The 13,497-nt window shown below is 35.7% G+C and overlaps 1 protein-coding gene and 1 non-coding gene across 7 annotated transcripts; one reads left to right on the top strand and one right to left on the bottom strand.

The window, feature by feature from the left end:
- The first annotated feature begins 1,517 nt into the window (after nt 1-1,517).
- LOC104230301 (CLP protease regulatory subunit CLPX3, mitochondrial) lies at nt 1,518-10,706 on the top strand. 6 transcript variants are annotated; one of them, XM_070147856.1, is made up of 16 exons: nt 1,518-1,534; nt 1,777-2,725; nt 3,307-3,368; nt 3,542-3,630; nt 4,527-4,606; nt 5,091-5,141; nt 5,460-5,534; nt 5,712-5,789; nt 7,280-7,336; nt 8,266-8,336; nt 8,429-8,528; nt 8,652-8,756; nt 9,583-9,645; nt 9,817-9,939; nt 10,034-10,180; nt 10,255-10,390. In XM_070147856.1, the coding sequence occupies exons 2-16, from the start codon at nt 1,829-1,831 to the stop codon at nt 10,381-10,383; spliced, it is 2,127 nt and encodes a 708-aa protein (XP_070003957.1). In that variant the 5' UTR covers nt 1,518-1,534; nt 1,777-1,828; the 3' UTR covers nt 10,384-10,390. The 6 variants fall into 6 exon arrangements, with proteins under 6 accessions (XP_070003957.1, XP_070003958.1, XP_070003955.1 ...); XM_070147857.1 differs by lacking the exon at nt 1,518-1,534 and adding an exon at nt 1,557-1,613; XM_070147854.1 differs by lacking the exon at nt 1,518-1,534 and adding an exon at nt 1,585-1,656.
- Nucleotides 7,783-7,856, bottom strand: TRNAN-GUU (transfer RNA asparagine (anticodon GUU)). The gene has a single exon. It is a non-coding gene; the product is annotated as a tRNA-Asn (tRNA).
- Nucleotides 10,707-13,497: the final 2,791 nt, after the last annotated feature.

Raw genomic sequence — 13,497 nt, 5'->3', positions numbered from 1 at the left:
TATCTTGCAAAATAAAAACATTTTAACCTCCAAGGGAACTCACTTAACCTCATAGGAGTGGAAGTTGGTCTTACATTTAAATACTTGAGCCAAATATGTTGGTATAAATGTAGCATTATGAACCGAATTATAAACCTAAATATTGACACTCACCGTTCCATACTTCCACATTCTCAACCAAACACCTTTATTTAAAAGTAACATGATATGTTAATATAGAAAATGCGTCAATATTCTTTGGAACGAACCAGAAAAGAGAAGTGACATAAAATAAAATGGAAAGATCATTTTAGGATTATCCTTGAATAGAACTTACATGGTTGACCTTTTTAATGAAACAAATCAAAAAAGTAGGAGGGTGCGGAGGTTGGAAGTATTGGGGAGGAGTGATTATGCAGGATTTGGCGCAACTTCAGCTTACCGAGGACATGACCCTTAATAGGAGGTTGTTGATGTCTAGAATTAGGAGAGAAGATTAGTAGGCAATCAGGCGTTTTTCCTTTTGTTTCCCAATACCGGTACTATTAGTGTTAGTATGGTATTTTCCTTATTCTTAGTTTGCTATTACTACCTGCTATTTGATTCCTATCTTTTCCTTCGGTTTCTTAATATTTTGATGTTACTGTTTGTTGCCCCACTGTTGCTTTTCATCTTTTCTTGAGCGGGGGTTTATCGGAAACAATCTCTATGTCCTTCCTAGATAGGGGTGAGGTATGCGCACTCATAATCCTACTCATGCCTCATTTATAGAAATTCACTGGGTTTGTAGTTATTGTTTAATCAAAAAAGAAAAATAACATAAAATAAAGTGGAGATTATTGTATAACTATCATTGGATATACTTAATTTACATGATTGATTTTAAAAAACATCATGTCTCCGCAATTGAAATTAAACAATGAATTTCAAAAATAGCTAGATTTATAAGTGGTTATTTAAAAATAGACATAGTTTTAAAAGTAATCGAAATTTAGCCACTTTTCATATAAAAATAAATCTGAACGAAAACACGGTTCAAAATCCGAAAAAATACTCTCCAGTATAATATACCGGTCCAGCATAATATACTGGAGTTTGGAGCACCGGTGCTCCAGTCTCCAGCATAATATACTGGAGTTTGGAGCACCGGTGCTCCAAACTCCAGTATATTATGGCGGTGCTCCAGTCTCCAGTATATTATACTGGAGCCAGCAAAGTATATCAGTCCAGCATAATATGCTGGAAGTTCATACACAAGTGCACCGAACTCCAGTATATTATGCTGGACTGGTCTCTGTTACAGCAAAATAATGACTATTTTTCAGTGACTTGACAAACGCTAGCTATATTTGAATGATCAGTCCGAAAACTGGTTAGACCGTGCTATTTTAACTGTAGTAGTTGCTTAAATTAATTTACTTTTAAAAAATTGACACCGTTAGCATGAACATCAACCGCGGTAGTTCACAGAGGCAGCATCGCTTAGTGGGTGGTTTGCGTATGTGTCGTGGGGAAGCGGTCAAAACTGAAGTTTTGTCCTTAATCTTAGAAAACTGTATTTTTTTGCATTTTCCTACAAAAACTCTTACCTTTTATCTTCTTTTCATTTTTCAATAGTTTATCGCCGATATACAGTACAGCATCTTCAGTTATACTCTTTCGCCATTTTATCACACTGTAATAATAATAATAATAATAATAATAATAATAATAATAATAATAATAATAATAATATAATCTTCTTGACAGATCCCAATCTCACATCTTTTTAATTTATGTTAATTGATATTAATTCAGTTCTCTGGATTGAAGAAGAAGAAGAAGAAGAGGACGCAGCTGAGGAGGTAAAATGTCTGGAATATGGAGATGGAGAAATCTAAGACACTCACCGGTTACGAGGAGGAGGAGAACAACAACGACAACAACGGCGATTACGAGGACAATAAGCTCAATTCAACAAGAGGAACAACAACAGCAGCATCGAAATTACGTGAATTGGCTGCACGTGGGTTCTCATGTGAAACGGAGAGAGTCTCTCATCGGAGTACAAGAAAGGTACAAGTGGGACCGGGGTGGTTCTTCCGATGAGTATCGGACTTCCACGAGAAGGATTAGGGCGGAGGCTTATTGTCCTCGTTGCTCTAAACACATGGATCTTCTATTTACTAATCGTAATCACCATCTCATCCCTCCTCCTACTAACGACGAGGATAAAACTAATAATAGCAATGAAAATAGTGCTGCTGGTGCTGCTAGTAATTTAAAAAATGAAGCAGGTGCAGGTGGTCCTTACCAGGCAGTGAATCTTTGCCCCAATTGTAAAACGGCTTACTACTTCAGGCCCAACAAGATGGCACCACTTCAAGGTAGTTTCTTTGAAATTGGTAGAGTGAAAGGGAATGGTAATGGTAAAAGAATGAATAATAGTGATGAAGAGAATAAGAGGCTGAGGCCGTCTTTTTGGGAGTCATTGAAATCATACGGTGGTGAGCCACCTGAAAATTGGCCACCACCTCCGCCACCGGTTAATGGCCTGGCGGTGCATACACCTCCAGGCCCACCATTTGCACCTGGACTCAATCTGATACGGGCTGCTGGACCTGATGGTAAAAATGGTGGCGCGGATGAAAGTAGTGAGGAGAAGAGTGGGTGGGGCGGGTCTAATTTGGGGAAAAATTTGCCAACGCCAAAGGAGATCTGCAAGGGACTTGATAAATTTGTCATAGGTCAAGAGCGTGCAAAAAAGGTTCTTTTTTAATTCTTCTTATTTTTTTAAGCCTTTAAGTCATTGCCATTATTCATTGCACTACACAATACTGAAACTTTTATAACTGTGATCAAGCAACTGAATTGATCACTATCTACTGGTTAACTCTTAACTCGCAACGTCAATCAGTAGCATTTTCATATTATTAATCTCTGTTATGCCTAAGGAGATGCATATCCAGAATTCTTGTTCGTGGAAATCAGATATTAAATTGGACTTTGATGCTTATGAGCTTCCGGCATAATCTTTTATTTGTCACTCTTATCCTACTTTAGAGACGGAGAAAAGGGTAGACTTTCATTTAAGTCATTGTTTGCACAATATGTCCTACATGGAATAAATGCTACTAACTTTCAAGGCGGAGTACAAATTTATGTGTGAAAATCCACTGAAATTGCAACAAACAGTAGATATGAACTCATAGCTTTGAAAATATAATGGGGTCAATAATAAAATCCTTAAAGGTTGAACCCATAGAGTTTAAATCCAAGATCCGCCTCTGGCTTCTAATTTGTATCGGGTCTTTGAGTTGTTGTTTTCACAAGTGATTCATTTGGCAGGTGCTTTCAGTGGGTGTTTATAATCACTACAAAAGGATTTACCATGCTTCATTGCAGAAAGGGTTAGTCCGTTAGTTCATGATTTATTGAAGACTTAATGTTGACCAGTGCATTTCCCTCTAAATTTCGATATCTTTGTATCCTGTTGAATATGCTATCATCTAGTTTGTCTTGCCTTTCTTTCTTAGCTTTATTTTCTCTATATGAACCATTATTGTATATACTTCTGTGTTAGGTCTGGAGCAGAATCAGCAAGGGATGATAGTGAAGAAAATGTGGAACTGGAAAAAAGCAATGTGCTTTTGATGGGGCCTACTGGATCAGGTAAAAATCTGCATACCATTCTTGTACTTTCAGTCAGTTACTTATGCAAATCTGTAACCTCAGAAACTTCCAGAGATTGTCAGCTGATAGAAGTTCCAATACTGGAAGCTGTCTGGCTTAAGTTTTCCTGAAACAGGGAAAAACTACTTGCAAATCCTTGGCTCATAAATTTCTGATTAGTGGTGGAACTGGGTTTTTGTGAGGCTACAATTGTAACATTCAGCACCATCTTAGTGCTCGTGATTACTAACTTTTACTTACCATTTCAAAAAAAAACTACTCTCAATTCCTTAGTTCTTTTGTGAATGTGGCTTTTCTCATTCTGGTTCTTTGTCTGTTGCTTCCATAAACCTATTTTTAGTCTTGGAAACGTTGAGACCTTTTGTCAGTTCATATTGCTTGTTAGCAGGGATGTTCCAAAATTGAGAATCTTGTAACTTACGGTGTTCCAAAAGTGAGGACTGTAAGAGAAAGGAAGGGGATGTGGAAACTTTAGTTCCCCTCTTTGTTAAATGAAAAATGATAAGAAGAAAAGAAAGGGATGAGAAAACATTTTCTCCTCACAGCCACTGATTCTTTCTTCATCAGAACACCTTGTCCGCTATTTCTTGTTTTGTCTGCCAACTGAACAATGATGAATAGGACTTTCTTCTCTTTTTCTTCTTCTTTTGCGTGTCCTTATTCTCCAACAAGAGTTAATTTTCTGTAACACAGTAAGAATTGCAATAACTACAGATTGTTTTAAGAATGTGCCCATTTTCATTTTGTGCTTCTGTTTGTAGCTTCCTTTAACTAATGTGTAGCCTCACAAATCAATAATATCTTTAGTTGAAAATTGCTTACTTTGTGGGAGAATTTGTGAAACTTGGAACTTTCTAACTCCATTTTTGGAACAGGGAAAACACTACTTGCAAAAACACTTGCACGCTTTGTGAATGTGCCTTTTGTTATTGCAGATGCAACAACCTTAACACAGGCAAGTAAGATGCTATTTTGATTTGAACTTTTCCCACTTTGATTGTTTCTCTTCTTATTTAGTGAAGAATAAATGGGTGGACTGTGGAGTCTCTCTTTACTTACAATAATATACTATTATACAAAACAAAGTAAATCATACATAAGTATTTTAAATTTGTTAGTAACGCAAGTAGGAAAGGGATATATGGAGTGATAAATTTCCAAGCAATACTTGAATATGTGCTGAGAAAATAGTGTCTAGAAATGATTAGAAATAGTATCAAGTTTCTCCCATTATATCTGGATTTAACTTGTTCCCAAGCGGCACTTGCATCTAAAAATTAGTATAGCTCCTTTCTTGTTATTTTAAGCTCCAATATGAGAGTATAAGCACAGAAGAATAATTGGAAATACTTTTTAGTTGATCATTTCCACTGGACGCGGGTTCTTTCTGAATTTACTTCTTGAAGTCCAACTGAGAAGCACTTTTTGGTATCTTACAGGCTGGATATGTTGGTGAAGATGTCGAATCCATATTGTACAAGTTACTTACGGTATGGTTCCTACTGCATAGATTCATAAGTATGCAAATTACTGGCTGAGTTAAGCATGTCCCTGTTCTACATATTTCTTGGTTCGCGAGAAGTTGGATGTGTAGATCATTCTCAAAAAAAAAATGTTGGATGTGTAGTTATTATCAGTACTTTTTTCGTCCTACAATTAATATGCCATGGTTTTTATTTTTTGCCCCATTTTGTTATGTGCCGATAGTTTCTTTATATAGTGAGGGTATTACTTTAACTTAGAATATAGTGTAGAATCTTATGAAGGTTTCAGTGGTGCTAGGAATGTGATATTGTTGTGACATGCAGGTTGCTGAATTTAATGTGCAAGCAGCACAACAAGGGATGATCTACATTGATGAAGTCGATAAGATAACAAAGAAGGTGCTTGTTTTGCGTCTTTTTTGTTTATTATAATTGTTTATAGCTTATTTTAAGAAAAGCTCTATGCATTTTGTCAAAATATTTTGATCACTGTGTAATCTTCTTTTTCATCTGACATTTAAAGGATATCACAACTGACACACCTATTTTATTCCTCTGCTTTCTGTCTTTGAAAAGGCTGAGAGCTTAAATGTTAGCAGAGATGTTTCTGGGGAAGGAGTTCAGCAGGCACTACTGAAAATGCTCGAAGGAACTGTGAGTGCCCTTGGTCTTGGCCCATTTATTAACTATTGTTGTTTTCTAATGAATAAGTATTTGTCGGCTCTCTTTGGCTATTAATAGCTTCCTCCTTATCCTTATTTAAAAAAAAAATAGCTTCAGATCTGTGTTCAACTATGTTCATGTGGATAAATCCAAAGGCTGTTATAGGTTTTATTTCTTGTATATTAGTGGAACCGATTTAACTTTGGCTGCAAATTTATTGGAAAGCTATTAATGGATATGCAGTACTGACAGGTATAAATTGTTGTACATAAAGTTAATGCTGAACTGCAACCACTATTCCAATTTAAGCAGAAAAGATGTAGACCTAGCATATTTGGAAGAAGTTCATTAATGATCATGGACTGAATTTCTGATAGACACTAGTCTAAGATACAAAACATAAAAGAACTTGAACTTCTGTTGAATTGGTCGTGAATGAAATAAGGGCATCCCATATTGGAGTTTAGGCAAGGAAATATTTCATTAGACTTTAATATAAGGGAAGCTTGGACTAAGGTAAGATTCCTAAATAAGAAAAGTTATTAAATGGAGAAATACTTAAATTCCAAGCCTAGTTGCCAAGTGTGTGTGTGTGTATGTATATATACACACACACACACACACACACACACACACTCTTAACCTAAACACGGAAAATGTATGTAGGAACATTTTAACATATACTATCTAATTCTCTTGACTTTGAACATGCCCCTCGAACTCAATGTAGTGAAACAAATTGAGTTTGCAAATAAAAACAGGAATGTCCTGGCAAGTATGTTGGCAAAAGTTACTGTTAAAAAAACAGACATCTCAATAATATCATCGAATCTCACCAGAATACTGATCAATCACTAAAAAGAAAAGCATTGCGAGAATGCTTTCATTCAAAAACTTGCAGTAATTGCACAACAAAGAATGTGCTTCTTGTATCACATACGAAAAGGAAGTTATCCAACAACTTTTATGGTTGCAATGTGTGCTTGATTTTGTGATCTATGTCTCCCAGGGTGTATAGTAAGTGGCTCCCTATTTGATTCCCCACAATAAAAATAGCATAGAATAAGTTTAACTTGGTATTATTCGTCCTTAATTTTCTTGGCAAGTTTCATACAACTTGATAATGGATAATCATGCTTTTTCTCACATCTTGGGCACACTTACCTGGTGCTCTTGCTTAAAAATGTCGAATATGAGAACTGATCAATGACCATCTGTCTTTTCAATTTCTACATTTCATCCTAAAGAAATCTTTGATTGTTATCATGGTAAACTTCACTGTCCTCGATTTATTTTGTTTATATTCTACAGTGCTGTAATCATGATGTTTATCATTTGTGCTTTAAAAGATTCGCAGTTTAGATTACGAATCTTGCTCTTATATCACTTAAAAAATTTCTTGGAAACAACATCGTCCATAGCTAATGATATGGTCTGCTGCCTTTATTAACCAGTAGTAACATGTGTGTCTCTTTTTCCAGATAGTGAATGTACCTGAAAAGGGACAAAGGAAGCATCCTCGTGGTGATAATATTCAGGTAAAGTGGATGAGAATGTGTTCAGTTCCTATTTTCCTTTGTTACTATTCTTAGAGTTTTGCTACCTTTTGTTTCTTGATAAAGTTATAATTTTACCTCTGTAAAAGGAAAACGCTAGTATACAAGAGGTATACAAAAGATAAAATCTCACAAAAAAATAAACTTAGAACTCTGCTAAGTGGATACCTTACCTTACCCAAAAAAAAAAATCACTCTGCTAAGTGGTAACATGATGTATAGAGTCTGAACCTGCCCAAATGCTAAAAGTTGGAAGGAGTAGTCTCAAGTATTAAATGGGAGCTCCTGTAAACAAGCAAACCATTGTTTATACTAATTGGAATCTCACTGATGCTTTAAAAATTTACAAAAAAGAACATAAATGGTCCCTGGAGCTGTACAACAATGTTTTCTATCCCTTCAATATTTTTTTTGGTAAGGACGTTAAGTGCTAGAAGAAGGGCTTGAACCTCCGACGTTGTGGTTAACAGCCACACGCTCTAACCAACTGAGCTATTCCAGCTATCCCTTCAATATATATGATTCTTTATTAAATAAGGAGATAATAAGGTAAAGAATCAATTGGTAAGTTAGATGAGGCTATGCCCAAGGTAATTTTCCATTGAGAGATGTTAAACATTGGACCTCATGCTCTGACTTAAAAGTAGTGAGACTTGCTGTAGATGAACTTGTCGATGATCAGCATCCTTGGGTCCACTTAAAGATAATCAGTTCAGACAAAATAAAGTCAGGTGCTACATGTAGACACTTTCTTTTCGCTGAATTGGAAGTTGGAATCGAATGTTTGGAATCTCTTCTCCATTTCCTTATAAAAAAAATTAACAAAACATAAACGTCGTATGCTTCACTTGTTGAATTCATTTTATTTCTTCCCCTATGAATTCTCTAAAAGTTTTGCAACATTTATACAGATAGATACAAAAGACATTCTTTTTATCTGTGGTGGCGCATTCATTGATTTGGAGAAAACTATTTCAGAGAGGTAATTTTATTTTCTGAATTCCTTCCTCTAAGTGCATCAGAAACTAAGACTTTTGTGAACTATGAGGGTTTACAATGGGTTCTTATTATCAGACGACAGGATTCTTCTATTGGTTTTGGAGCTCCAGTTCGCGCCAACATGAGAACTGGTGGAGTAACTAATGCAACTGTAACATCATCCTTGCTAGAATCTGTAAGAATGGTGATCTAATTCTAAGTTCCTATGTTTTTATATGCTTGAGATTGTGAGTTGTGCACAATAAATTTAATATCTAGCCAGCTGCTATTCCTGAAAGATATCACTTCATGTTTCCAGGTAGAGAGTAGTGATTTTATTTCATACGGGCTCATACCAGAGTTTATTGGGCGCTTTCCTATTTTGGTTAATTTATCTGCACTGACGGAGGACCAGCTTGTTCAGGTACTTTTTATTTTTTGTTTTGCCTTTAGTTTTTATTTTGCTACTGATCTTGCTCTAGGGTAGGTTGTCTACATCACACCTCTTGTAGTGCAGCCCTTTCCCGGACCCTGCGTGAATGTGGGATGCTTCCTGCATGGGCTGCCCTGCCCTTTAGTTTTTATTTTGCTACTGTAATCACGGCCTGGAAAGGTCTCCTGAGCCGAGGGTCTCCTGGAAACAGCTTCTCTGCCCCTCGGGGTAGGGGAAAGGTCTGCGTACATATTACCCTCCCCAAACCCCACTTGTGGGATTATACTGGGCTGCTGCTGCTGTTGTTGTTGTAATCACGGCCTGCATTGTATATGGAAAGCACGTTGCAACTCATTCAGATTGGGAGGATGTCTCTCATGCTGATGGGTTGCATCAATTGGTTTACCTTCAGAAGCTTAGTGTACCTACTGGAGCAATTGTCTTCCTTTTGTGAAAAATACTTTATCTGGAATAAGCTCTTTTAAGCAGAGCAAATATTGATAGAAGTCCAGTTGGCTCTCTCGTCATCAATTAACATGAAAGACCCAAGATACACAAATGTTGATAATGATTTGTAATTCCTGCTTCAGTTCTCTGATTGAAGAACTTGATCCTTGCTTATGAGGGAAATCCATCTTTCACCTAACAGATTTGGTTATTGTTACTTATTCCCTGCCTGATTCCTTTTGTTCTATGTATTCCTTGCTTTGATTGTTCTTCTCTTTTGTCGTCTTCTTTCTTTTTGACTTTTGGTCTTGAAGTGTTTGTTTTTCCAGAAAATTGACTTGGTGAATTTAATGTATTTTTTTTCTTACAGGTCCTCACTGAACCCAAAAATGCTCTTTGCAAGCAATATAAAAAACTATTTAGCATGAATAATGTAAGTACAAACTATGTGTCCTTCCTCTCTTCCCCCACTCACACCCACCTTTACAACCCTCCCACCCTAGAGCAAAAAGGAACGCAAGCATGAAAATACACATCCTCAAACCCTGAAGAGAGAGGTTACATGTTGTATTCAACTGATTTGGACTTTCACGTGCTTGTTTAGACTAAGCTACATTTTACGGAGGGAGCATTAAGGTTGATTGCCGAGAAAGCGATGGCTAAAAATACTGGTGCGAGGGGATTGAGAGCCATACTCGAAAGCATCTTAACTGATGCTATGTATGAGGTAAACTATGTTCGAATCTATTTTCATAGGAGCTTCACAAAATCTTTAAGATCAGGAGCAAGTGTTTTCGTACTTGATTCACTTGAATGTGCAGATTCCTGATGTCAAAGCTGGAGATGATAGAGTAGATGCTATTGTGGTGGATGAAGAGTCAGTAGGTGCAGTAAATGCACCTGGATGTGGTGGGAAGGTACTTCGTGGAGATGGTGCTCTACAACGGTATCTTGCTCAGGCACATTCGGTAAATCAAAGAGTATGATTTGAACTTTCACTTGTTTATTTTATTCCCTGGCTAATGCCATTTCTTTTCAATAGAATCATTCTTCTCCTAAAGTAAGCTTAGAAGGTGTGAAGACATATACCCTCTGCATACAGAAAAGGGCATTTCCTGCCAAAACTCATTTGGGTAAGCTACACACTTGCACACTGTTGACCTCTCGATAAATTTTATTGCCAGGAAAATAATGGGATGGCCGAAACCGAGCTGCAGGAGGGTGAGTCTGAAGTCTCTTCTAGAGCAATAAGCATGTAAGATTTGTTAGAACCTCAGTTTTAGGATGCATACATGATTTTTTTCTTTAGAATCATTTGTTGTAAAATGTAAATTCATAATACAGGGTGTTTATCCCCTTGTAAAACAACAAAGCTATCTGCTTCCAGGAAAGTCATAGAAAATACAATATGGTATAAGGAAAATGTAACCATTCTAATTTTTAGTCCAACAGTGTACCAATTCTTTAGCAATGAGAAAACTTTGATTCTTCATACTTCTCAGTGATTTGTGAAGCAAGAGTGGTCTCTTTTGAGGATCATAGCAAACAAATTCTATTGAAAGGTAGAATTAATACCTAATACGAGTACATTTGGACAAACTGGAGAAAACAGATAATCTTTTCAAAACTACAGCTACAGCAATAAGTATCAGGAGTAAAAAGTTGCCAAATTTTCAGAAGGGAAAAGCATAAGTATCCCTAGCCTATAACCGAAGTTTCAACTACACACTTTCTTTTTCGGGGTGCTATTACACCCTTAAAAGATCATGACTAGGTTTGTATCAAAGTGGTGAAAAACATGCGCCTACCAAGTATAAATTTCAAATTTTTATTTTTCTAATTTTTTTCGGATACAGTTTCTCTGCTCCTTTGGAGTAGGGTTAAGGTTTGCGTACACACTACCCTCCTCATACCCCACTAGTGTAATTTTACTGGGTTGTTGTTGTATTCTTTTTCATTTTCTTTCTTTTCCTCCTTCCTTTCTTCTTCATTTCGTTCTTGGAGTCGTTTGTGCGACGAAATCAAATGCTAGTTCCTCGTCTATTTTGTTTTTAGTATTCCATATTCTCTTCTTTATATTTTTCTTGTATTTTTTAAATTTTCTCTTTCTTCTTTACGGGCGATTTGCATCCTCTAAATCTGCGACGCACTATCAACGGAGCGGTAGATCCAGAGGCGGATTTACAGTGTAAAATATGGTTCACGTGAACCCGTGGTCCTTGGGTTAAAGTATAGATATGATGTACACAATTTGGCAAATATATATATATATATATATATATATATATATTTAATGGTACCCATGATCAAAAGAAATGAAGTGGTTCACTGGTTTTAATCTTTTATTTCCAATAGCCTTAAGGTTAGGGGATCTAATCCCCAACCGACTTTTTGTTTAATTTTTTTTAAAACGTAATGGTGCACCCATTCTCCGAAAATCCTAAGGTCAAAATCAACCACGTGAATCGACCAATGGAGATCTGATTGAGGTGGACAATGGAAACTCTTTTCTTCATAATCAACCACATATGGTTTGCATCTAATCAAAATAAATAAAAACTAAGGTCAAATGTAAAGATATTTCAGTGGGTTTTTGTGATAAATTGGCCATGGTGGATTGTGAGGAGGTGTTGGAAGCATGGAGAGGAGAGGAGTTTTATGGAGGTTCTGGATGATGTTTATGTTGATGATACTTTCGATGGTTGCCGGTAAGCTTTCCCCAGAGGATTTGTTTGTATTTCAAAGAAAAAAAGCAAAAAAGAAAAGAAAAAAATTACTAAAAAGATATATCAGTTTAAGTTATAATGTTAATTAATCATAAGTGCTTGTCCAATTAAAATCCGACACGTGGCAATATTAATCAGATTTTACTCATGTTTTGGTTTTCACATGCCTCCAAGAGAGTGAGCACATTCTCTTTGCCACCTCAGCACGTAATAGTGTACTTATTCCATTTTAAAATAGTTCAGGGGTAATGAACCCCCGAAAAGTAAAAGTATATAGTTAAAATTTCGGTCAGATTATGGGTACTTATGCATTTTTCCTTTTCAAAACTACTAGAACAACTTTTCAGGAGTAGAAAGTTGTCACAACGAAAGAAGCATACTAAACTTATTTGAGTACTCACTCACTGATCTTAAAACGCTATAATGGGATAATTAGCCCATAATAATGTGGTTAGAGCAAACTGTAGAAAAGCGTGTAGTTCCACGAGAACCCAATAGTTTTGGCTTAAATCCTATAAAATTTATTAAAAATATATAAATAATCTATTTAGAACCCAGCAAGTAAAACAAATTATGGTTCGGAACCCATAAACTAAAATTCACAGCTTCGGCTCTGCGGCACTGAGGACATTAAGCTCAACACAATACAACGCACGTTTTAGTGAAGAATGACATTAAAGTATTTAGATGATTCAGAAACTTCAATGAAGTGAAATATATTAAGCAAAAAATACTACGTCAATTAAGTTCAAGTTCAAGAGATGCAAAACATACAATCTTAATGGTGCAACTCATCTATCCAGGTCTTGGTGGATAGAGTTACCTCGTATTTGTTACTGGTAGGGGTGTACATAGGTCGGGTTGGTTCGGATTTTATAATTACCAAACCAAACCAATTGTGTTGGGTTATTAAATCTAAAGACCAAACCAACCCAATAAAACTCGGGTTTTTCACTCTCGGATTTTCTCGGGTTTTCGGATTTTTCGGGTTTTTTCGGGTTTTTCGAGATTTTTTTTCCCGATAAAATTTTCGTAGAACAAAACATATAATGTATGCTCAAAATATTTCTTTAATCCTAGTAAGATACAACTATATAAAGTATTTTCCAAGAAAATAATACAAAATATGAGATGTGTCATGGCATTATCCTAAAATATTCAACAATAAAGACAATAAAATTATGTAATATAAATATTGCTAATTAAAAAGTCATAATAAAAATAAACATAATCTAAAAGTACTAAGTCATGCTAAAATAAGTAGACTAATAAGGGAGTATTAATTACATGACTACACGCTAAAGAAAAAATAAAAATAGGTTATATTTTTTTATCTAAATTATTGCAAAACAAAAAATAGATATTCAATGCATTCCCATTCATGGTATTGAATTGAATGTCTTTTGTTAGCATTAGTATTGATTTGATTTTGGTTTGAGCTTTTGTTAGAATTATTTAATTTACTAATGTTAATGGCTATAAAACTTATTAGAGCATTCAAAAGTTCTTAGTCCAACCTTGAAATAATACATTAAAAGATAAAAGTATGAAATTTTTTA

This window comes from Nicotiana sylvestris, chromosome 6 (genome assembly GCF_000393655.2).
Source record: "Nicotiana sylvestris chromosome 6, ASM39365v2, whole genome shotgun sequence".
Taxonomy (NCBI): domain Eukaryota; kingdom Viridiplantae; phylum Streptophyta; class Magnoliopsida; order Solanales; family Solanaceae; genus Nicotiana; species Nicotiana sylvestris.
This window is presented reverse-complemented; position numbering and strand designations above follow the sequence as displayed.

Excerpts from the sequence above, each read along its gene's own strand:
- LOC104230301 (XM_070147856.1), top strand. The coding sequence starts at position 1,829 with ATGTCTGGAATATGGAGATGGAGAAATCTAAGACACTCACCGGTTACG. Across the intron at positions 8,337-8,428 it reads GAGAAAACTATTTCAGAGAG|ACGACAGGATTCTTCTATTG; the intron begins GTAATTTTATTT and ends TCTTATTATCAG. Across the intron at positions 10,181-10,254 it reads ATCTTGCTCAGGCACATTCG|AATCATTCTTCTCCTAAAGT; the intron begins GTAAATCAAAGA and ends TCTTTTCAATAG.